General features: G+C 38.5%; 2 protein-coding genes across 3 annotated transcripts in view; both read left to right on the top strand.

Annotated features, from left to right (window-relative positions):
- The window catches only part of gab2 (GRB2-associated binding protein 2), a 38,102-nt gene extending 34,977 nt beyond the window's left edge, over positions 1-3,125 (top strand). For both annotated transcript variants that reach the window (XM_044354200.1, XM_044354199.1), the window contains exon 10: positions 71-3,125. In XM_044354200.1, the coding sequence (XP_044210135.1) occupies positions 71-214 (144 nt within the window). In that variant the 3' untranslated portion in view covers positions 215-3,125. The remainder of the gene's footprint in view (positions 1-70) is intronic.
- A 3,265-nt stretch (positions 3,126-6,390) lies between these two features.
- zmp:0000001236 (mastermind-like protein 2) overlaps positions 6,391-25,426 on the top strand; it is a 42,299-nt gene continuing 23,263 nt past the window's right edge. Inside the window, exon 1 of the mRNA XM_044354500.1 lies at positions 6,391-7,760. Within this exon, the coding sequence (XP_044210435.1) occupies positions 7,347-7,760 (414 nt within the window). The 5' untranslated portion in view covers positions 6,391-7,346. The remainder of the gene's footprint in view (positions 7,761-25,426) is intronic.

Below are 25,426 nucleotides of genomic sequence, written 5' to 3'. Positions count from 1 at the left end.
CTTATTTCTACAACAGTGCAGTCTTCCACCAGGCCAAAGTCTCACTCCTGCCTTATTTATTGTTCCACAGCCCTCTACATCCTCTGTGACCTCTGATGAGAAGGTGGACTATGTGCAGGTCGACAAGGAGAAGACCCAAGCCCTGCAGAGCACCATGCAGGAGTGGACCGATGTGCGGCAGTCTACTGAACCTGCCAAGGGGGTCAAGTCCTGACACTGACCTGTAAAAAACAAAAGATGAAAAAAGACAACAAAAACAAACAAATTCCAATCTTAAGTCAAGCATCTCCAGTATCATGTTTCTATCATCACTGTGAATACTGGTTGGGCTTGTTTAAGACTGAAATAATTGGACAAAAAGCCATAACCTATCCTATGCCTGTTCTCTATGATTATTATTACAGTGCACTGCTAACATACAGGATATCAGGCCTTACAGGTGAAGCGCCCTGCCAAAGCTCTTCATACAAACGGTTATAACATTGTACGGACAATTGATAGTGTGTATGAAAAATATCATTCTAACTCATCGATCCATCCTTTATACTGTAAATTGCAAGTGTTTCATCAAAGCTGTCCCGCCCACCTGCTCTGCAACAGTTTGCATCTAGCAGGTAATTAACCCAATTGCTGCCATTCAAAAGAGTAGCAGAGGCTAACTGGTCGATAACCATATTAAGATACTGTACGAGTACGCTTACTGGTCTCAGGAATGCACTCTAATTTTGGCATGCAGGCAGATTTTCTCTTTTCACTTCAATCTATCATTTGTGCTGAGTCTTGCAGAAGCAGTAAAGAGATTATTTTCACTGCAGGCAATCATTTCAGCTTAGCAGTGCATGTCTGGTAAGAGGAAGGGGGAAAAAATACAGGCTTACAAATATGTAAAGGCCCGTGTCAGAAGCCCTAATGATAACTATACATGACTGTTGCCTCAGTTTCAATTAAGTATGAGCCCAAACGATATTTAAAAGCTGTCAGGCTGGATGGCAGGCCAATTATTTCAATGCAGGTACAAAGTCAGTAAACGTCCAGATGTACAGAATGAAGAAAACAGACAGATGAGAAGAAGAAGCATCTTGTGTTTGTTGGTTCGACCTCAGTGGTCAATTCACTTCAGGTAATATTCTAATACATTTCATTGTAAATGTGAACTGACCAAGAAAATTATTGAGTAGGAGGAAGGAAAAAATAAAACAGGATGTGTGCTTTTCAAGAAGTTCAGATATGTTCTCTCTATCTCTCTCTCTCTCCTCTTCTTTATCTCTCTCTATCTCGACAGACCATAAATACAAGCTAAGTAGAAGGAGAATAGCATATTTATGTTTTCCAGAATTCAACCATTCACTGATCTGTGTCTTTGGTCTTTGATATGCCACGCACTACAGCTACGTCTCTGAAGAATACTTGTTTCCTGTATGTAAATTATTAATAGAATGACATATTTGCAGTGCATCTTGATGACTGTTAGAAATTTGATGCACTTGTCTGACAAAAAATAAGTGCACTACAGTAATTTAACGTTGTGCTATTCTTGCAAAAGCAACCTGCCATGAAGATTTGCCAGTGATCATAGTCACTTAAAAATAGTTAAGTAAAGAATGTTTTCTTAATTTCCTAAACTTCTGTATTTGTTTGAATTGCCTTACATTTTCATTTCAGTTTAGAGTGTAAATTTTGCCTTGGAGAAATTTAATTATTCATAATTTTACTCAAGGAAGAGCCATAATGTATTTCGGACAACTGAATGATCAGTTTGTAGTTCAACTTAAGTCCAGTATTTCATTGTGGGCTGGAACCACTGAAGGGTGAATCCCTCTTTGATCTTAATATGACTAGTGTGGCCATGCAGTGCAAGATGGTATTATTGATGATTTCATTAAGATTTACTTCTTAATGTTTTTCTACCATTTTTACTGCTTTTTGTATTCTTTTTATCATTATTTTTTACTGATAAGTGTGAGCAAGTGATGGGGTAAGCCAAATTAAGCTAGGTTTATTACCGTGTGCATTTTATTCCTTTTTGAATTCCCAGATTGATTTTTTTATGATCCATACATAAAATGGGTAGGCTGGCAGTTTGAGTTGCACTGGCATGCCCTTCCCGGCTGAACTGTGATTCACAAAAAGAAAACGAGAGAGAAAAAAAAAAAAAAGACTGAAGAAAAGCCCGTCTCCCTGTCACTCTCTGAAGTGAAATGGATGTGTAATTTATTATCTAGAGAGACCTGTTGTAAGCAGAAGAGCTGTGTATGTATTGTGGTAGATTGTGATTTTTAGTATGTTAAATGACAGCCAGACTGGGCGAGATGGAAAACATTGCTCAGATCTACTGTCAGACTGTCACTGGGTTGACGTACTGTACTAGTAGAGATCATTTTTTAACCACTGTTATTGCTACTACTGTAAAGCATTTGCAGATTGCTTGTGTGTTAATTTATTAATTTATTGTGTGTTTTGCAGTTGATAATTGTAAAGAGGATAAAAAAAACAACAACCAAACAAGGAAACCTTCTCTCTACTAACATTGATGTATGCAAATTGTCTTGATTTTGTGAAGCAATATGACAAATGATGCCAGTGTGATGGTAATGTGGTACAGTTCATTTGGGATACACAAGAATACAAGACTTTGTTATTCCTGTAGTATGGTAGACTTAAACTGTGGACATAGAATAAATCAAGAAGTGAAAGTTTGGTGTTAACGTTCCTCTTTAAATATAAACCAAAACACTGTTTCTTGGAAGCCGTGACACCATTTCTGGTCTCTCACCAACACATTCTTGGTTTGCACTGCAATACTCACAGGTTGAATGTCTGCTGCCCCCTGTTGTGTAGAACAGCCCCTGCATCCATTAGCACTGAAATAGTATTAGATGACAAGCTAATGTTGCTTTGTTTGAAGGATCTACCCACATGGCTTTTTGAAAGTTGATACACATACCAGTAGAATTAGACTGGAATATCCAATAACCAGTATTTTTGCCTGTATATTGAAAAGTATTGATTGCTCCCATAAATGTATTCATAGTACACAGAAAGATGAACAAAACAGCATTTAGACCAAAATTGGAAATGTTACATTTAACATATTGTTACTTATAAATAAAATACATCAGGAAATGTAAATAGTTTCAGAGAATCTCTTCATCTCTAGGACTTAATTAATTACGAGAATGTTATTGTGCTTTAAGGTATGACTGATCATTTTCCAGTAATGCCCAATGATTAATGTTATTTCCCGGTTTATGAGTCAAACAAGACCGTAATGATGGATTAGTCGTCTCATTGACTAAGAGGAGCAGCTAAAAAAAAAGAGAAGTATATTAAAAAATCAACAATGTGCTACTGGTACTTTATTGGCCTTATGTTTATTGGTCTGTACTTACTATGGGTAGCAGAATAAGAAATGCATTTCTTCTTGTTCGATATATATATTTTTTTATTTTCAACAGTAACAAAATGATACAATGCAAAGACCTACACTTAAGACAAGACATACGGAAAACCACAACACAAGGGCAAACACTGACACATAAATAAATAAATAAAACACAACTGGCAATAGTCACAACCCGGTGAGTTTACAAGAAGTGTTTGTATATTCTGATAAATTTATTACCCCCATACTTATCATTCTTGACCAATCCTCTTTCAGGTGCATTGCTACTGGGGACCAGTTCCTGACAAACTCCTCAAGAGTACCTCTTAACATGTGATAGTCTCTCCAATGGCAAAATAATGGACATGAGTTTTTGATACCACACTAAAATATCAAGGGGCTCTTCGTCAAGCCATTTCTGTAATATTATGAGACATGCAGCATGCAGCAATTCTAAGAATGTACCTGTACCTGCGTTCATAATTAGAGTCTAATCTCAGTACGAAGTGATGTGGATTTAGAGGTATATCTATCCCCAAATATTTTCTTAATCTCGTTTTGGACTGATAGCCAAAAAATTGCAATTTCAAGGCACGACCGCATAAAATGACTATATGTACTACAGCTATTTTTATATTTCGGACATAATGCGGAGCACATAGGATCATATCTACATCGCATAGCTGGGGTTACATGTGATCTGTGAATAATCTTATATTGAGTCTCATAGGATTTGTTAGAGCATGTAATTTTCTTTGCATTCATTAAAATGTTTCGCCACATCTCATTATCAAGATGAGACCCAAAACCTTCCCCCCAGTATGCTTTACTATTGAAAGTAGGGATGTTAAACATTTGATCATAACTTTCTTCCCTAGAGAAGACATTTTCAATAGCATCTAGAAATGCATTTCTACAAAACTAGTGATAATGGATTCTCTCATTATAAATTCTTATGATCCATAAGGACATCCTTCTAAAATTCTTCTATAAGCAATGTGTGTCTTTGTGAAGTTAAAGGTTAGTAAACTTTTACAAGTGTTACATGATGGGAGCTCTGGATTTCTAGAGTTTTTGTATGACAACATATAATCCACTGGGCGTGTTGAATTCCAGCAGGCTTCTACATCCATGCACAACAGCATTTTTGCATTCCAGAGATCTTAATTTCTCATCAGAGCAGTAAGATCTTAGTCTATCATGCCTTACTACAATTTTACAGTCCGCTGTCCTGTAGTAATCCTGCTCGACTAAACAAATTCCACAAAGCATGAAGTGACTTAAACATTATTTACCAACAGAGTATCTCAGAGAGTGTATAAGTCATGAATTTAAGGAGCTTTTAAGTATTCCTGTCAGCTGTCTAGAACATCACCCATTGTCATCCTTGTGTGCTCATGATAATGATAACCTCATGACTCTTTTAGACTAAGCAGAAGGTGATCCCCAACTACTAATATGAGCTGTCATGTACATTCGCCGCAGCCATACGCAATTAAATTAAAGTCTGGGCTGCAGTTATTGCCGAGTGGCTTCAAGACTGTCAGTTGAGGCCAGTTAGTAGTAGGCTGCTAGTGTCTGACAGGTGGGAATGAGGCCCACTTCCAGGTCAGGTTGACTGCAATGGCCAAACTGTCTGTCTCTGTCAACGTGGCATGGGACAGGATGCTGAAATCCCACTTTTTAATGACTGTTTAACTGGGCAGCATTGCAAGTCAGTGTTTCACACGTTTGATTTCCTCTTTGGCTCTTTCTGTGTGGAGTTTACATGTTTTCTCCATGCTTGTGTTTTCCACTGGGTGCTTCACTTTCTTCCTGCTTTACAAAAACATGCATCCTGTTTCTGTAAATGTCAGTCTGACTGCTTGTCTATGTAAACGTTGTAGTACACTAGGATCCAGTTTAAATTTTCATCTACTGTATAATAGGGAAGTCCACAGCCACCTATAAGTAGTAAGTATTCAGAACCTTTACTTAAGTAAAAGTACCAATATAGCAATATAAAAATACTTATTTACAAGTAAAAGTTCTGCATAAGCGATCCTACTTACTGTAATTAAAGTACATAAGTATTAGTGGCAAAAATGTATTTGAAGTATCAAAGCAAAAGTACTCGTTCTCTTTATATGAGATCATTACATTATTAATACTGAAGCATCAATATGTGGAGCTAGTTGAACTACTTAATATACAGTTAGCTAGTTTAGTCCAGTGGTTCCCAACCTAGGGGTTAGGCCCCTCCAAAGGATCACCAGATAAATCTGAAGGGTTGTGAGATGATTAATGAGAGAGGAAAGAAGAAAAAACAAAGTTCTGATACACAGATCTGCTTTCAGTTTCTGGACTTTGGACAGCATTTTTGCTTTGTTTTGTGACATATTGAATAATTTGACCTCTTTCAGCACTGAATAGTTATTTGAATGAAACCATGTGAGAAGTTTAGAGTGGAAATCACTGTTTGGTGGAACCACTAACAACTCATAGACTTTTGAAATGTAACAAGGCGCCCCAACTAGACTGCCTTTTTGTAAGAGATCACAAGCCAAAAAAATTGGGAACCAATCTTGTGGTTCAATCTTGAACAATGTGTTGTATTTTATAAGCTTAGCATTTTTATTTTCATTTGTGTATAATCTAAATTTGAAAAGTAACTAGTAACTAAAACTCTGAAATAAATGTAATGCAGTAATAAGTGCAATACTGTATTTCCCTCCGAAATTTAGTGGAAGTACACTTTTCAAGTACCTTACAATTGTACTTAAGAATAGTACTTGAGTAAATGTACTGCCTTTAAGGTGTCAATTAAGAAGTCAGCTGCCTTATCAGACAGATATAAATTTCTACTATAGATACTTCTAAATCTACCAGTGTTTCATATGCAGATACAACATTAGTGGTATTTAACCACACCATTATGTGATCCTCTCTATCCTCTCATGGCTCATGCCTTGCAGGACAGTTCACCGTCACTCCACTAGAGTGTGCATTTACACGCTACTACATGCATAGTGTAGGCTATCATGTCTAAAGGGGAATGTTCATACAATGAGGCTCTGTGTAGGAGCTCCACTATTGCCTCGGTGCACTACACGGACAAACGATTGTCAATGGACTATTTGCGACGGATTTCAATCGGTTTCTGCAACGGCTCCCTGCGTTTAGACTGCGTGCTTTTTTGACTTGTAATTTGCAACCAGATTCCTCTTATCCGGATGGAGAGAGAAAGACAGAGAGTGAAAGGACTCATTTCCAAACAAAAATGCCGTGAGTCTTGAAGTTAAGTGGATTTTGTGTCTTTGTCGATTCACCTAATTTGGCGACCAGTCTCTCACTTTGAATTTTTAGTTGGCAGTCTCACTCTCTTTTGACTATTTCAAAGGAGGTGGACATTAGAGATAAAGTAAGATGACAGTGTGGCGGGGATGTATCCATCGGTGAAACTGAAGTTGTGCGTGCTATGGTTTTGAATCATCCAAGGGTTTTATATTGAATATTATTCATCTGTGAGCAGAGGTCGAGTGGTTAAGCAAGAGCGGATTCATTCCAGCTGTGAATCCCTGAGCCTTTTATGTTTGTAAATCATTCCAGTATTAATTATAAGCTGACATAGCACCCCTGAGGAAGAAATCACTAATCAAATTATCTAACACTGGGACTTTATAATGTCTCTGTGGTGCCCAGTCTGAGTTTATAGTGACCTTATCTCACTTAACAGGATTTTTTTTTTTTTTTTTTTGGTGACACTATAACATTTACCGTCAGTTAATTGTGATATATCCTTCATATATCATAGGCTACGTCGTCTCTTTATCTCGAGTGACTTTGTGCGTGCAGTCTACTATTTTTCTTTTCCACATGGGATCATAGCTGAGTCCATACGTCTTGTTTTCTTCCATGCTCTACTGTGGTCCATCAAAAGCTCCGTGGACCTCAGTCTCTATAAACTTGCCGGGGACCTGCGGGCATGGGAGAAGCGACCCCAGCTCAGTCCGCTGCAGGGGCATTCGTACCCATGTTGGGTGTTGGTTTAGGATCTATGTCCGGTGTGGTTGGCAACGGCCCGGTGGTGGCCACCTCCAGAGGCTCCGCGGTGCCACAGCTGCACAACGCCATAGTGGAGCGTTTGCGCGCCCGCATAGAGCTGTGCAGAAGGCACCACTCCACCTGCGAGAACCGCTACCAAAGGGGTCAGGCCGAGACCTCGGACCGAGAGCACGAGAGTACGCTTCACCTTCTTAACATAGTCCACCAAGGGCCTGGGAACCGAAAGGCCAAGGTCAGCCGGGGCTCGACCCAGCAACCTCCAGAGTACAGCAGCAGGGCCAACGGAGAGCAGAAGGGCTCAGAGGGCGACCAGAAGATTTCCACACGCATAGCGGTGAGTTTTGGGGTGACACCAGGTAGTGATGATGATGATGGTGGTGATAATGAGTTATCATCATTAGCACCAATGATGTGATGATGATGATAATGCATATGCTAATGATGATAAAGCTTGTGGTAATGATGGCGACGGTGATGATGGCTGCTAATGATAGGCCCATAGCTGTGGTTACTTCTGATGATAAGAACACAGTTCAAGTTCTGGTCAAACTTACCAGAGAACAAAATGTAGTTAGATATAGATGTAGTTAATAATGTGTTAAGTAACATCTCTCCATGAATTACTTCTTTTGTGGCCCTTGATGACGAACAGACTGTTAAGACTCAAGCCAATCTAACAGGACAACTAAATTCAGAACAAATGGCCCAACAATCAGGAAATGTTTTAAAACCAGAGTAATAAAATAGGTTCCTGATTTTGCTGATTAAAGGGGCCCTTGAAGTAGTTCAGATGACAGAGGATCACAAAGCCTGTTTACAAATCAATCCATTCAGAGGAAATGGTTTTGCATTTGCTGCAAAAACAATGTTAACATCTCTACTGTGCAGCTGATCCAAATAAAGGGATGCAGATGCATTCTGTGGCTTATTTAACCCATTTGATATGCACCGCTATCTCATTTTGCACTACAGATAAGTCAGTTTCCTTTATGTGACACATGAATTAGGATATTCTCAAGGGGTTGCTACGTGTCATTGAACAGAGTTTCACAAAGTAGTTTTAAACTAGTCATTTTGGAAATTTTGAGAGTCTTCAGAGTAAAAGATAATGAGAATAAAGGACGTTATACTCAACAGCAGAGCATTACAAAGAACATAGGGCAGGAAAATCTAACAGTGTGCACAGCAGGGCTTTCTGTGTGCCTGCTAGTGCTGATAGGACTGACTTCCTGTATGGCATCTGTTAAGGGCACAGCCAGTAAGATGTGAGATTTATTTTGTTGTTTTCTTTCATTGGGCACCAGGGAGTTCAACATCTAGACTATGAATTATTTCCCAAGCAGCATTTCAATAATGTCAAAAGGCTTGCAGATGTTCCTGCTCTAGATTTGCTTGAGATGCTGGATGGAAAAATAAACAATATGATTTTTTTTTCCCCCAGTAAAGCCATAAAAGGGCAGTGATGATTGTTCTGTCAGTTCATTTATTGTCATCACTGTAATAGGACACGGGATAGCCTCTACTACATGTCACGCAACTGTATTTGCTTGTGCCTTGATAAAGACTCTCACATAAGTACAAGAAAAGAAGCTGTTCCTTTATTTAAAGTGCTAATATAAAACACAGTTTAGCTTTCCACATATTTAATTTTAATGCTGTTAGGTGCAGTATGACTGTGGTACATGATGGGAGGCAAGACACAACATCATGGATTATATTGACTGTCTAAAAGAGGTCAGGGAACATCATTATCATGTAGCTACTGTTTCATTTTTACTGACTGGAGTAGCGTGTTCTACATAAAACTGATGAGTGCAGCAGGATGGTGAGGAGGAAATGAAGTCCTGGCGTAGATGTTTATATCAACCCTGAGGTTAATATGTTTTTCACAACTCACAATGATTGGGTGAAGCAGAACAGCAGTCATTGCTGAAATCCCCTTTAATGCATTTATACCGCATCTATCCAGCATTAATACTGTAGAGAGTTCTTTCTTGAATATTACCCTCACAGCCATAAAAAGTATATTTTTATAAGCTCTGGCAAAAAAGAGTTAAACTTGTGTTTCACACATTTCCTGGGGCACAGTATAAGTTCAACATACTACATTCTTCTGCATTAAGAAGTGAGGCTTTTACAATGGCCACATCTGTGCATGTTATTGACTGTTCACATTGGAATTTGCGATGGAAACGTACACCAAGTGAGGGGCAAACAACACAATGGATTATGACTGGCTGGGAGTGCAGAGTGAGCAGCACTTAACAACGGTGCTCATTGAGACCAGATTAACAAAGGATATTCTTTTAGATGAAATTGGAGAAATGGGAAAGAAGAAGAGATGAGAGCTTACTTATCCTACGAAAATGATTTTCCATAATGCTTCCATGAACTAATCAGAGGCTTCTGAATATTCATATTTTAGATTATGTTTTTTCGTAACCAGTTTTTCAACCTTTCCCTTCATACTTGTATCAGTAAATGCATTCAGCACAGAAATAGGTCACAAAGTAGAGCTTACAAAACATTAGCAATGTATTACAATGAACAGACATTCAATTTCATCAGATCAGGACCCAGCAACCATCTTAACTATTCATTTATTGTTTATTAATTAATTGTTTATTAATTGTCTGTCAACAACACAGATAGTGAGTACATAATAAACAGTGATACGGCCTTGCTGCATGCATTGTCATGCCCTATTATCATGCATTTAACAAATGGCTCACCAAGCACCTTCTTGAAAGATGTGCTGGCCATGAAACTGTTTGAACCACAAGGCCCCCTTATAAATGTTTAGAGCCACTGAATACATTTCCTGCACGTGTTTACTTAAAGTCAAACAGGCCTTGAAAAAGCGGTAGGCAAGGGATGCCTGGTGATTAGCAGTCCTGTGTGCACTGGGAGGATTTTGTTATTTCCCAGTCTTGTTCTAGTGACAGATCTGGGAGCTGTATAGGCCTAGAGCAGCATGTGTTCATAGAAAAAGTGGTCTGTGCTGATATGTTTGTTGTGTTTGTCCACTTGAAACTCTATGTGTCCAAGTCTACCACAAGACAGCAACTCTTTAAATGCCAGAGCATGAGGCATCCTGGTCATCTAGTAGTCTGAAACATAAATCATATAACCGCAATGTCTATGCAGACATTTGTTTGCATGGCATGCTCATGCTCTCCCCATGTTTCCTGTCACTCTCTAATGTGGGCCACCCAGTAAAGGAACAATGGTGAAATAACTCTTTAAGCTTTATGTGTTAACTTGCTATAATTGTGGCACCTTGGACAAAAGATCAAAGTTGGCAACTGCAGTCAGTTGCACTTTTGATTACAGATCACCAGTTCCCAACCTAGGAATTGACACCCCCAGAAAAAGGTCACAAGATAAATCTGAAGGGTTGCAGGATGATTAACAAGATGAAAATATATTTCTGCGCCATAAAATTGTGTTTATTTTTTTCTGAACTTTGCTGTAGTTTTACTTTTTTTGCTGTGGAATTATGTGATATATTAAAATCTCCAAAAATAATTCATATAACACAAGGAAATAAATGAACTCTTTGCTTGAATTAGTCACAATACCGAAGGTAGACATATGGGGCCGGTGACGAGGTGTCTCAAGTTGACATTTTAAGAGGTCATAATCTAAAAAGGGTTACAGGAATACGTGCAGAATGCCATTTTTAGTTTTAACGTTATTTTTGTCATATCTATTTTCAGATTCAAAACAAAAATTGCATCACTTCCTATGAATCACTACACTTTTGAGCTAGCGTGCTATTCAGCACACAGTAGTTTAATAGACAATTCCGTAGCTAAATACTTCATTACATTCTGTAGGCGTCAACTACAACACCGTTAAGTTACTGTGAAAAAGAATCTCCAGAATATTTTCTTTTCATAGTGTAATTTTTGTGACACTTTTTGTATTTACATTTTCAAGTATATTTTGTCAGATAACATAACATGACACAATTATACCCCTTAATTCATTATCACTGAAGTAATTACAACTACCAGCTTGCCAGTGGATTGATAGATTACTCCAATAGCATGGAGAAAAAAAGGAATTCCTTGTATTCTTGTGGTCTTGTATAATAGATATAGCGTGTGCATGTGTGTGGGGTGGGGTGGGGTGTGCACCGTAATATTTCCTGGCATACCCTGTTTGGCTGTTGAACTGCCTGAATCAGAGCTGCCGGTGGTCTGATCTCAGCCTTGCACGGCTGTGATGTAAAACAATTAGCCCAGGTCCATGGGGGCCACCCACAGTGAAGCCCACAGCATTGCCCAACCCTGTGGATGCAGCAAGGATCCATGTTAAACCCACAGATCACTTCCATGTTGTCATAGGAAGACTAAAGTTTTTCTTTTAGGAGTAGCTGGCTGTTAGTTGGTCTGAATGCTGAATTACTTTTAAGTCCCCTTTAGTGAGGCTTGGAAATGCTGCGGTTGCTGTTTATTGACAGCACAACTACACTGTAAACCTGATGTGATTAAGCTTGTCTCATTGTGTAGACTGCACTGCAGCTATGAGATGAGTGGAGCATCTCATAGTGTTTTGATTAAAAGACATTAAGATTGGCTTCCATATACTGTAGTAAAGCCATCTGTTAATCTCCTCCTACTATTTGGGATTAGTGCCCATCCCAAGATGGTATAAACACAAGCTCAATCCAATTCTCTTCACGCAGAATATATTTTTTTGGAATATGTATTCAGAATGTATTCTATTATTTCAATGGGAGTTTCTTGCAACAAAAAAATTCCACACTTTAAGTGTAGTCAGTGTCATATTATTCTGTTTTCATCCTGTTTTCACATATGCTACACATATATGTAATAGTTTGAAAAAAGTTGTTTAGTTAAAAGGGTACTTATTGACAGAATACTGTGCTGAAACTGGTTGAGGTATCCAGTTCTTTGCACAAATGCTGCAAACTTGTCACATTGGAAAATTTTAGTAATTAAAGACTTAGTGGTGTTACCCCATTCATCATGCAACATAGCTTTAATTGAACAAAATGATACCTACTGGCATGGGAGTAGAATGCATCATGGCATATGAATGTTAGGAGTCATTTAATGATATTTTCTTATTAAATTGTTCTTTGTATACTAATTATACTAAACTCAAGTTTTTTTTCCAAATAGATTCCAGGTTTTTCCAGTTTCCTAAGTGGATATGGTGACTTTTCCATCCATAAATTCCTGTCAAATTCAGATTGACATCCCATAAACAGAAGGGATCATCATTACATTTTGCTCAGAGAAACATGACAGCAGCTTTTTACTGATACACATCAGCCAGATTTACTGACTTATGTAATAAAAGTTAGGGCCATGTAACATTATGTTCTGGACATTCCGCAGTCATATCCGCGGGCAGTTCATAAATTTTTAGCACCAACTAGATCTACGTTAGCACAGCTTGTCTATAAGGAAGGGGGAAGCGGTAGGTTAATATCACGTACACGGGCTAATGCTGTGGCCTGTCAGTTTCCAGGAAATTACTGCCTCTGGAGGACATTTGTTTGGACAGTATGTTGATTCTGACTTAGTTAATAGCTACTGTATCATCTTCTGGCTAAATCATGCATGAAATGAATGTCTCTATTCCCCAGTAAACATAGTTTTATGATAACATCAGCATACATGCGTTCTAAACAACTTAGCTACACATAAATTTTGTGATCATGATTGCTATGTCCTCGAGGGAGAGAGGGGTTCAAGCTTCAACACGCTTCTTCTCTTGGTAGCCAACCCAGACACCAGATTTTTAAGTGGCACAAAAACAAAGTTCACTGATGACTGACATTTCTCAAAGGAGCTTTATTTTTCAATCCCTTTCATTTAATGACTGTATTTACTAAAAATACAGTATTATAGAGACTGTATTTCCAATATTATAAACTGCAGTTTTTTAATATTATCCAATATCATGATGGCAGAAGTCAGGATCTTCAACAAATCATGCTGTCCAAAGAAAGCTTAAATGGTAATCCAAGTGACTCTTTTGGACATTGAGGACATCTTTGGTGCTGAGCAGTCATTGTTGTGCTGTTTCTCACTGATTCCAGGAGATCAAACTAATGTGATTTTATTTACTTTTTTAATTTTTTGTGGCTCTCTTTTCCTTGTCTGTCCAGCCATGGTGGCTGTTGCTGACTACCCAGCTCCAAACATCGTTGTTAATGCCAGAAAACATGCATCACTTCCTGTGCACCAGTACATTCTTCCCAGAACAGACTTATGAGACACTGGTTGTTTAGAACAGATGTACAGTCAAAGCTTTCAGGAGTTGAGTATAAGCTGTATTAGTCAGTGATGAATAGTAAGTGTTTATTGCAAATCAAAATGGTAAAAGCTATAGAGAACAAAGAACCCCAAGGAGTTTATACAAACATCTGACCTTCACCAAAAATGCACTTTAGACAGGACATTCAGGTCAAAGTCTTGAACATTTATTGCAAAAATATGCATTTTAGTTTGGTGGTGTGCATGGCTCTGCTCATATGATGCTCTGGAACCAATCTGAGCAAGCCTGACATAGACTGTCCCTGAGCTCAAGGAGAGTTGAGGGAAGGAGGGAGTTGAATTTCTGAAGCAGGCAGAAGTGTAGCAGCAAGGGTAGAGCTCAGTGTTGTTGTATGTGGACTGAATAAGTACCAGAAGTTTATGTAGATGACTTATTGTGATAAGTAGGTTGTGAACATACATGACTGAAAGGTGTAAGAAACATATAAATGAACTTTAACTAGATAAGAGTAAAGGATTATAAATGACTATGCAATGACTGTGCAGCTTTAATAAGTTGTAAAAACTTCCTTGTCTGACTCAAGTATAGTGTCTGAATTCTACTCCCTCTTTTGTTAAGTACATCTATCATCAGTATTATTATCTGTCAATTTCTAATTGAAACTCTAGTCACTGAGTGGTTGTAAAAGATTGAACATATTCATCTTCTTTGTTAAGATGACCTGCTGGTATAGTTTTAAATCAACACTGTTATCACACACTTTGGAAACTGGAAAAAAATAAAACTAATAAGACTAAAGCTGCTTGTTTTTTTTACTTGATAACAATTTTGATAAAAGAAATCAGTGTAAATTAATGTTAATGTAAAAATGTTTTGATTGGATGACACATTTAAGATGATAAGTTAGTAGAATATAGTAGAAAAAAGAGAAATCCATTATAATTTGTCTTAAAAATAAAAATACAAGGCTCAGCAAATGTGGTGTTATGCAGCAGCAGCAGCAGCAGCAGCAGCAGCAGAAATGTGTTAGAAATAATGCTTCGTGAATCTGGGACATCTCTGTACCTGGCAACATTTGCATTGCGCTCTCCTGAAATGAGCACACTTTCATTCTTTTCTGGACCCATTTAGATTTTAACAAGTTGCATGTTAGCAGAAAATACACATAGGAAAAAAAAACCACAAAATGAAAAAAAAAAAAAAGAAGAAGAAGCACATATCAGTCAAGGAAGACAAGTTTTCAGAAGCCCAGCAGGGCAGTGAGGATGTGTGTCAAATCAAAGGCATTCATGGATCTGTTATACAGTATCTCTAGTAGTGGTGTCTTAAGAACCCCCCCCCCCCTGCTTCCCTCCCTCTTCCCATTCCCCCACACACCCCCTCAACCACATAGACACATACACAACCCACCCTACTGCACGCGTCTCATGTTTTATTCAGCAGCCTATGGGAAGGCTGTATCTGTCTTTGAAGAGTGCTGACGAAACCATGTAGTAGACCCATCTCATCCTCAGTCTTCAAGGGATGATACAATATTAGTGGGTGCTCGCTTGGAGGAACAGAGGCCTCTTAACAGTCCAGGTGGGCCAGGTCTGCTCTGCTGCTGTTTGAGGTATATAAATGCTTGGCCCTTAGGATAAATTTAGCTTGTAGTTGTACTGGAACCACTACCCAGGTCTTTCCTCCAATGTGATATGTCTAGTACTGAAACAGTTAATCAGTGCATGTAATTTTTCAGACTAAATGATTAATAGAAAAATAGAAAATATCAATTGCAACCTGTGATGTGCCTGCAATCTGATGAGTTCACCTAAACTGCAATATGAAAATTCTAAAACTCCTGCACAATTGTTCAGATTTCTTTGTTGATCCTCCAACTGCAAATTAGACTCTGCAATAGACTCCTGTGAATATGCGCGGATACTTGTTTCATGTTTTGAATATGAGTTACCCCATTATTCAGTGTTTCATCCAAGGGAACATTTCACTGGGTGGAAATACCTCCAGTCCCAAGGGGTTTGGATTAGAGAGTCCCCACTGTATCCCTTTGTTGTTGATTCGTGCTTTCAGCATGCTTCTCGTTGTTGCCAGCACTTTGTTTGAATTTCGAGCATTACGTGGACCTCAAGACACAAAAAAAATCACATCTGTGCCACTGTAGTCAGTGGGGAATTTTAGGAGGACTAATATATTATTATACTAATATATCCATTTGATTTACAGAATATTTTTGTTCATGTCTTTTCATCATCTGGAATTTAGACATAAAATTATATGTGAGACTTGGGGCAGTCACTTAGCAAGAGAGGACCATGTTTATGTACATCTATATCTTCAGAGGGGCCTTGTAGAGGTATCTGCTCATGCCTGATGCGATTTCTTCTGCTGAGAGAGCTCTTTGAGGTTTGTCAGGTTTTTCCTGCTTGACTTAATTGAAGAGAGGGCAGGACTGTGTGTGAGGAAAAAGAGGGGGGTGGGGGGCGGTGGAGGTTGTGCCTTGGAGTGTCTTTCCACAAGTGCTTTGCTACCCACTGCTGAAACTAGAACCCTGTGGGAACAAGCATGTTCAGGTGTATTTTATGTGCAGTGCGTGGAAGGTGAATTGAGGAGACAAATTGCATGCAAAATGAAACACAAGCAGTGCTTTGCTCCTTTGTTTATGACAAGCCCTAGAAAATAGACATGGGTTTAGCATTAACAATATATCTTTGGTTTTGGCATTCATATTGTGCACCAAGAAGACAACTATGCAGGTTTTGTGTTAGAGCTGACAGTTGTGTGATGCTTAGATAAACAGGAGCTTATCTATAACTGTTCTCACAGTTATCTGACAATCAGCCACCTGATATGTCAGAGTTTCCTGGACTTGTTGTAGCTGCTGTTGTAAACAGATCTGATTATCACAGTTTCCACTGGAGAGCTGGGTGTGGATGTTCACTTATGTATTACCATGTTAACTCCATGTCTCTGTCTTCACCTTGCTGAAATTCCCTATTCCAGTAACCAGCTGTATGTGGCTTTATAGGTTCATACACATCTATTTATCAGATAAAACCATTTGAAGCCCAAACGTTGTCAGTTATCCTGCTCTTCTGCTGAAGAACAATTGAGTTCAGAGCAAAGCAGCTTTATTTGCAGGACTTCAAACAGTCTATTCTCCCCAGGGTCATTACCCTGCTCAGGAAATGAGAAAGTGGGCTCCTGATGTCACTGGCAAACCCCTCTCACAGAGTGCTGGGTTAAACTTGGAGGGGGGAGGGGAGGGCCATGCTAGATCAGAGTTCAGACATGTTTACATTACAGCTCAGGATATTTCTCAGAGCCTGGCCAAGCTGCTGAAGTTCCCAGGCTCCAGAGTTGCGGAGTGCTGAAAAGAGGCACAAGCATTCACTTTTTCTTCTCCTCTCTCCCTCCCGCTCCCGTTCTCTTGGGTCTAAGTCATAGTTCAACTCCATTTGCATCGTGGTAATGTTCTGTTCTTTGCTCCAGTTGTCCTTGAGGTATATTATACTGTAGATGTGAAATGTATGAAAGATGAAAGTCACAAACCTTGCTGACACAAACAATGTTTGCATGTCTGAAATTATGCTGCTGACATTGTTTCAGGAATGAATGCCAAGAACTAATATTTAGCACAAATCTACATTATTACAGTTTTTGTCAGTAGTCCTTGACATCTCCTTTTCTGAGGAAAAAGTATGATGTTATGGATATCCCTTTCTCTGCCAAAACACACCAGGTGAATGCTGTCCTGTCTTTAAAATGAGCATTCAAATTAAAGTTAAACCAACATACTGAGCCAATATTGGTGTTTTATTAAACATCAGACCCTTTCAGTGTTGTCAACTTGAAAGAGGGCTGACTGCCTCAATAGTTGTTATTCAAATTGGATAGCTGACTACCATGGGTGGAAAGTGTAGTGGAATATTTTGCTCATGTAACAGTATACACTATGGGAACAACATCAGCCCATTCCAACCACACCAATGAACAGCCCTTATGTCCAAGCCAACAATAAATACATAAAATGACGCAGTTGTTGATGTTCTCCTCCGGAGAGTGAGTTGCAACCATCAATGAGTTTTTTGTTGTACTCACCTGTCTGAATTGCATTCTGTGAGCGTTGTGCACCACAGAATCCTCCACAATCTGCTCTAAGTTTAATTTATTTGCTCATTTATTCTCAACGATCTCCTGCCGCTGCAGACACACCAGCAGCTTCGTCTCTGCTGCACCTGCTGATTTTGCACCTTTCCTTTTGTTCTCACATGGTTTATCATTACTTTTTTATATGACTGTTCTTGCTCTGTAATGGGTGTCGCTTGAAATGTAGCAAAGTACATCACTTGAAATAAAAAATACTAAAGCAAAAGTAAAATTGCTGATTTTTACATTAAAAAGTGTATTAAGAGTAAATGTAATTCATTTCACTCCTGTCTCAGCCTACCTTATGGAGCTGTTAACCAATTTAAACAGTATAATTGCTTTGGATTTCAGTGGAGAATTTAAAGTGTAATTCTGGTTTATTACATCTTTGATTATTTTTGTTTTGGTAGTTTTTGACATTGTTTCTTATGATTTTTGATAACATTGGACCCACAAAGTAAATTTCGGCTATATGAAAATGCAACAACATCACTAAAAAGGAGTTAGACTTGGCAAGAAACACAAGCGTAAAGCCAAACTTATTTGGAGGTGAAAACAAAGGAAAAAAGGTAAAATGACAACCCAAAGTGTCCCTCACAGTTTAACTTTGACCTATCGAACATGCCTCACTGTAGTTGTACATGCACACTGTTTTCCTGTGAAATGACGGATTATTAGATTTTTACATTAGTGGTTTTACCTTGAAATATAGTGCTAGGTAATCTGTTGGCTAAACTGTTGGCTTATTAGCTGTCAGATCATTCACCTGCTCATTTTTACCTCGTAGGACTTTATTTGAGGTAGCGGTTTTGCTGTGTTCCCAAATGAGTACAGTGTTGTTATGACCAATTTGTTAGTATAAACAAAAGTCGCAATGTGAGAGGCTGTCTAGCCCTTCTCAGAATAGAAGTCTCTGGGAACTACTAAATCCTTGTAATTTTTGGGCATGAACATGGTCCGATTTAAAGTAACTGAATATCAGTCACGATATTCTGGCTATCAACTGCTTCAGTACAAAATATAGGAATTGATGATGTATCAGCCTTCAAAACTGTCAAATTCTAATTCAGATGTTTTAGACTACCAGACCAGTCTGTCTATAGCATCAGATACGGGTCCAGAGGAGGAACATAGATGGTCTTGTTCCTTGCCTCAGCTCTGCCAATAAGGCTGAGAAGTGGCAGCTGGAATGTTTGTGTTAGTACTCTGCTGTGGTGAGGTGTCACGGTGCTGAGCTATGCTCTGGCGCCTGCTCTCTCTCCACCTTGCCTAGAGGCACACAGACACTGCTGTTGCATATACAGCACACACAGGAGGTGAAACCAGGGGAGGATCTCTGGTCTCTATCTGCCCTGTCGAGTCATCTACAATCTGGTTTTAACAGGAAGCAGGCCTACAGTGACAGAGGTGCTGCATGGCTTGGTGGCTATTTCAGTGTGATTTCACTTTGTACTGATTATGGCACATATTGGAAAGCTATCTGTACACTGCTTTGATGATTTGGCTTTGATACTGATGATCTTGATTTCAAATATACCATGTTACCAGTTAAAAGTAATGCTCTTTCTTTGATTTGGAAAAAAAGGAGTAGTTAAATGCCAAGTTTTAAGAAAAAATCCTTACCTGCAGAAGTCACAGTGCAGGACTTTCAAATTCAAATGAGGCAAACTTCCGTTGGGTGTAAGTGTTCACATGCTACAACTTTGCTTTATTAAGAAGTAGGTTACTGTGCATTGCAGAGGTTCATTAGAGGAGGATGATCAAGACCAAGTCCAAAAACAGATTTTGAAGTTTCATGAAATGTGCATACTGTTTTTCATTGTAAATGCTTTTTGTGCTCTTTGCATAACAAATTAGACAAATCTGTTTTCCCACCATGAAAGGATGGGAGGGAGAAATGTGTAGAAACATGGCGTCTCACTGAAATAGTGAAGCAGACAGTAAGTGCCTGGATGATGGATGGTAGGACAAATATGGCTTTCTTTAGTTTAATCATAGCCAAATTGTTTAGGTTGTCTAAACAAAACTATAACCATTATCTTGATTTTAGGAATGTGACTTGCCTAATGAGCCAGAAATATCCGATAGATACACAGAAACTAGACAAACAGAAACCTGTCCTTTAATAAATACTATCTTTTTGAAACTCAATCATTTTAATTATTGTTATCACTTTAAGAGACTTTGTTTACTATTGTAATTTTTGAGGCTATAATATCTTGTTGTATTAGATTGCATTACAGTGTACAGGTGTTTCTATGGTTGTATTGTAGTGTAGTATAAGCTTATAGAAAAGAGAAAAGAAAACCTTAAAAAGGGAAGTTTAGGGAGGGAATTCCTACTATCTCATGTAAGCTTTCTTTGTCACCTTCTCCTCCTGAAGAGGAGGTCTCTGCACACTCTTGCGGTATTATCGAAAGGATTCCTAATTCTCCTAAATTATTGTTTTGGTCCATTTACATTTTGTCTAATTTTCTCCTCTCTAAAAGTATCTTTAATCCACCTGATAAAGCCAGATGGTGATTGCTGCCTCCTGGAGATGAGAATGAGTTACAGCAATTAAGGAGGTGAATCCTATAACTATATGGGTGCTGCTTTTAAGCAAGCTCATGGACTAAACCCACAATATCTCCACAAGCCACAATACAGGCACAATATCTCTACATAACATGTGTAAGCATTTAAAATTGCACACGGCAAGATAAGACCAGTGTAGTCCATTGATTGATCTTTGCATCTAGAGCCTGCTTACATCAGAATACATTTTGATTAAACCTGTGCTCGTAAAAGTTGACATTTAAAACAAACTTGCATCATATCATATACGGTCAAGTGCTGCCAACCATTAATCATTAATTAATTAATTATTTAATTCTTCTTGCATCAATTTTCCACTATGTCAGTTGCTCCATTTATGAGAAGTATCATACAGCTCATAAGACCTTATTAAATGTAATTCTGTAGGGTGAGTAAAATGAAAGAATATGATCAATGGTATTTTATGAGGAGTTTGCAGTACTTTTCTGGACTAAATGTAGTTGGAGATACCTAGAAAGAAAAGAAACAGGCTATAAGTACACAAACAGAAGGAATTGTTCCTGTAATAGGGCCCATTTGAACTCGCTCTTTTAAAATGAGATGGCAAATGATAATTAAGCAAGTAAAAACTCATTCTCATGCTCTCCCGCTAGCAGAGGAAAAATTGATGCTGCTTTCTTTTCATACAGTAGAGCGTTAGCGAGAAAGTGGGGTTATTATGTGTGCGTATGCATGATAACAAGAAGGAGAAAGAGAGAGTGAAGAGAACATTCCTTTCTCACTCCCACTCTCCACCACCACACCCCCATTGCTACTCACTGCCACCCCACCCCCAGTTTCCTTCCTGTGCTTTTTTTAGAGTCTATTGGATGTTTTTCCCACATCCGGCAACAAAGCCAGCCTTTTTATGCCATAACCTAACAGCATGATGTTCTGTGGTTCAGCTACTCACAGGCATGGTCAAATGTGAAAAATTAATTGAAGCCCATTCTCCTAACGCCATATCCTCCTTCACGTCACTTGACAATTCACTTTGGTGGCCTAACAGTTGGGTGGAGTGTCTCGATAAAGTGCAGAAATAACTTCCAGCACGTGAAATGTTTTCTGTGAACAGTGTCCTGTAACAATTGAAGATACTTGCTAATACTGAGATATACAGTATATTGGTTGTCAATATCCTTAATGTCAGCCTTAAATATGAATTAAGACTGCAGGCCCTTCAGTTTGATAAGAATATATATAATCTAGATACGAGCATCTAGAAATCTTGTAACTGAATTATTAGAATTTTAAAAATTTCAAAAATCTAAATATGTTCACACAAACAATAGGAGCTGTGAGAGAGCTGTGATATTGCTTGAGGTCTGGATCTAATATGTTAAGTGAATATTCATTTTTCTTCTTTTCAGTCTCTTACATTTAGCAAATTCTTCACAGGGGTTAGCTGTTAAAAGTAGAGCAGGAAAGGATAGTAAAATCAGCAACAGTAGTTTAGACCTGGAAATGTAGGTATGTCGATGTTGCCTCCTACAGGCACAGAATGATGTTGCAATTTTAACACTTGCACCACCTAGAGGCAATGAGTGTTACAGAGTGGCGTTTATTTATTTTTTATTTTTTTATCGAGGTAATAGGCAGTACTAGATTGACAGAAATTGATGTTGTAGCCCTGCCAACGGATGATTTTGCTAGCTTGCTTATTGTGCTTTACATCGATGATACTGTTTTCCCCTGTAATAAATTAAAGCTGGAGTGCGGGACTTTTGTCTCCCCCTTCTGGCAGTACGAATAATTACAAAAATACTGCTGACACATGCTTGCGTCATAGGCTCAGCCATAGCCTACTCCATTGCTACTGTTGTGGCTGTAAAACAGTGGATAAATTGTTTCGAGTGTCACACCACCCCTGCAAAATGACTCGTTTCACTATCAGAATTTGATCCATTCGGTCCAATAACGTTTGGAAAGTCTCGAAGAGCAGCACAATTAAATATTTTATCCCCATTCAAGTTAGCAGAGAGCTAACTGGAAGTGTGTGTATGCTCTGCCCATAGAGCATGCACAGTATGCATTCACCCACCAGTGTGGGAATGTCAAACCTGACACCATATTAAAAACTGGTATACTGTGAAATACAGAGAGATTTACTTGGTGGTGATAGGCTTAATCAGCATTGTGTGAACCCATTTGGCAAGGGCTTGAATATAACGAATGTTCATTTATATGTAAAAGTTCCGCACAGCAGGTTTAAAAGTTACTTGCATAAAGTATTTGTTTACCATAAAATTGAAGAAGTGGTCCTTAACGAGACTGCAGAATATACGGTCTGTAGCCTTTTTAGCCTAATGCTCCTTTCAAGAGTTAGTACATTATATCAGAACAACTTTTCAAAGCACTGATGTAAAATACTGACACTTATATTCATCAGCGTTTGTCCTCACTGTGATTCTCAGTGAATTAATTCCCTTGGAAAGAGGGAATTTTCCCCTCTATTATGCTGCCTTGGCTGAGTTTGAATCACCAGGCTCATCTGTTTTGCCTGAAGTACTCAAAGCGAGGGAAAAAAACAGCTGTCTAGTCAGTGAAGGGACGCTTTGCCAGTTGAGCTGTGAAATCCACACAAGTAAGCAGGATAATCTCTTCCACCCAGACCAAATATCATATGGAAATGCTGATAGTTCCATGAACACAACCTTGACCTAACAGGGTATAATTGAATGTGACAGCAGCATAATGTATAATAGGATATACTGAATCTCATCACATTGGCACAAAAGGTAGATGTTGCATTTGTTTGAATGACATTCCTTTTTTTCAGCTCTGTCACAAACAAGTTGGGGAATCTGGACTTCTGGATAGGCCTACCAACATCCACATTCACATTTTTTCCAACATGTTTACTGTCCTGTTAATGTATACAATGTTCAATTTCGCTCAGCCTCCAGTAGCATTCTTATGCTATAGTCGGGAAACTTGTGTACGGTAGACTGGAAGTGAGAGGTTGATTAACTCCCATTCCAATTTCTCCAACCTCTACTATCACTGTGATCTACCCATTTATCTGCCATTTGACAGTCTCTGCCCAGTTAGGTTATTGTTGTACTATGCACCGGTCAGAGGGACTTTGACAGATTTTGAGCTTCCTCCTTTAGCAGATGCTGTCATGATAGCCACATGACTGTGGATCTCTCAACTGAGCAGTTTTCTTTGCTGCATTTTGAGGGTTCACTGTACCACTGAATGGACAGTGGTATGATACCAGGAATGCTCTAATACAAGCTACTTGAATATTCATTACTAGTTTACTATGTTTTTCTCTGTGTAACTCAGTCGGAGTAGTAGCAACAGAATTTTATTTTTCATTGTAGATATCTATTTTAAGTTTGATTTAGCAAGTTTAATCAGGCATAGGCTAAAGGATTTAGATAAGTCAGTGTAGTTTATGTTTGGCAGATGTAGCAATGGGACTTAGCCTATAAACCACTGACAAAATGTTCACCATCAAGAACAGTTTGTCTACTTCCAAGCAACGGACAAGATGTTTACTTGAACAGATGCCACTGTAGGTACAGAGGGTCTGCTTTTAACGGCTACTGACTATTTTGAGATGAGATGGGTTGCTTAGGAGACTTTTGTTTTTTTCCACGATTGTCTTGATAAGCACAAATCGTCTAATCAGTTTGAAATCACAACGGTAGCTTTGCGTTTCCTTTAATTTTAAATGAATATCAATGATCACATCATGGGAAAGTTGTTTTTTTCCACTTGGATAAACTACCTGAGAGCACATAGTGTCTCTCTCTCACCAGCTGCGACATGTAACAAGACCTAAAGCGCTGGTTCACAAGGCTCACTTAGACACACACAAGAGCTGCCTGCATGCAGAAACTTGCTCAGAGATGTAGGCTCTGCTGCAACCTTGAACTCTCCCTGCCACTGTGAGAGCCACCATTCGCCCATACCGTGGTGAGCTCAGTACCTGCAGGGCGCCGTGGGAAAGCAATTTAGGCAACCCTTGGAATGAAGTTGTCTTATTTTTTCTTCTACATGCACACAAGAATACACATTCTATATGAAAGCTGCACTGTTAGCCTAAGTTTCAAATTAGGGCAGCAAAAAAGAAAAATGACCTGTTTCCTTAAAATGAGAGCAAGAACTCCAAACCAAGCTAACAGACACAGTCCTAACGCCTCATGAAATTGAGGTTGCTAATGTGTTAACAACCATTTGCTTAGTAAAATAGACACATTTGCATTCATTGTAAACACATTTGTGTTCATTTGGAAACATGTTTCTGGTCACCTGAGGAATACAAGCCCATAACTCTACTTTTAGCTCTGTTTTGTTCACCACCCCCTGTGAAAAATATCTGGCTCTTTTGCTGGTAGATGTTTGGCTGACCAAAACAAGAGGCTAAAAATCTCCGTAGAGCAACCGAGTTGGGTTATAATTTTCTGAGAGTTTGTCACTAATGACCAGTCGTTTCCCATTATTATAATTTGATTCCATTTTAATATGAAAATATTTATAATGATAGTTTAAGAGAGAAGTAAAAACACTCAAAAAGTAACAAGCATGCACTCACTTTGTACACAGTTACATGCTTTATAGTATTTTGCCAGGGTTTGTAAAAATGAATATAATATGTACAGTTAACTGACAATATCTTTAATGATTTATTGGTATTTACGTTCAAATCAGAGTAACCTCATACCAACATTTGGAGCCAGCACTGTGCAAAGTTGTCCAGTACAGCTATTAATTTACTGTCCTACTCAACAAGTCCTTCAAATTAAACGACCAAACCATGCACTCCAGAATGACACGTAGGAGCTTTTTCTAATATGGTACTTCTATCAGTAGTAATTGGCAGGACAACATAATTTGTCTTTTACAAATTACTGTTCAAAATTATCAAAATAATGATGTTTTATGATGTGAAAATGCTTTGGTTAAGGTCTGGTTAGGTTTATGCACAAAAACCACTTGTTTAGGGTTAGGGAAAGATGGTTTGGGTTAAAATCATCACGTTGTTAAGGTTAGAGAAACATGTGGTTT

The sequence above is a fragment of the Thunnus albacares genome, chromosome 6, assembly GCF_914725855.1.
Source record: "Thunnus albacares chromosome 6, fThuAlb1.1, whole genome shotgun sequence".
In the NCBI taxonomy this organism is placed as follows: domain Eukaryota; kingdom Metazoa; phylum Chordata; class Actinopteri; order Scombriformes; family Scombridae; genus Thunnus; species Thunnus albacares.
Note: the sequence above shows the minus strand (reverse complement) of the source record. Positions and strands in the feature narration are given on the sequence as shown.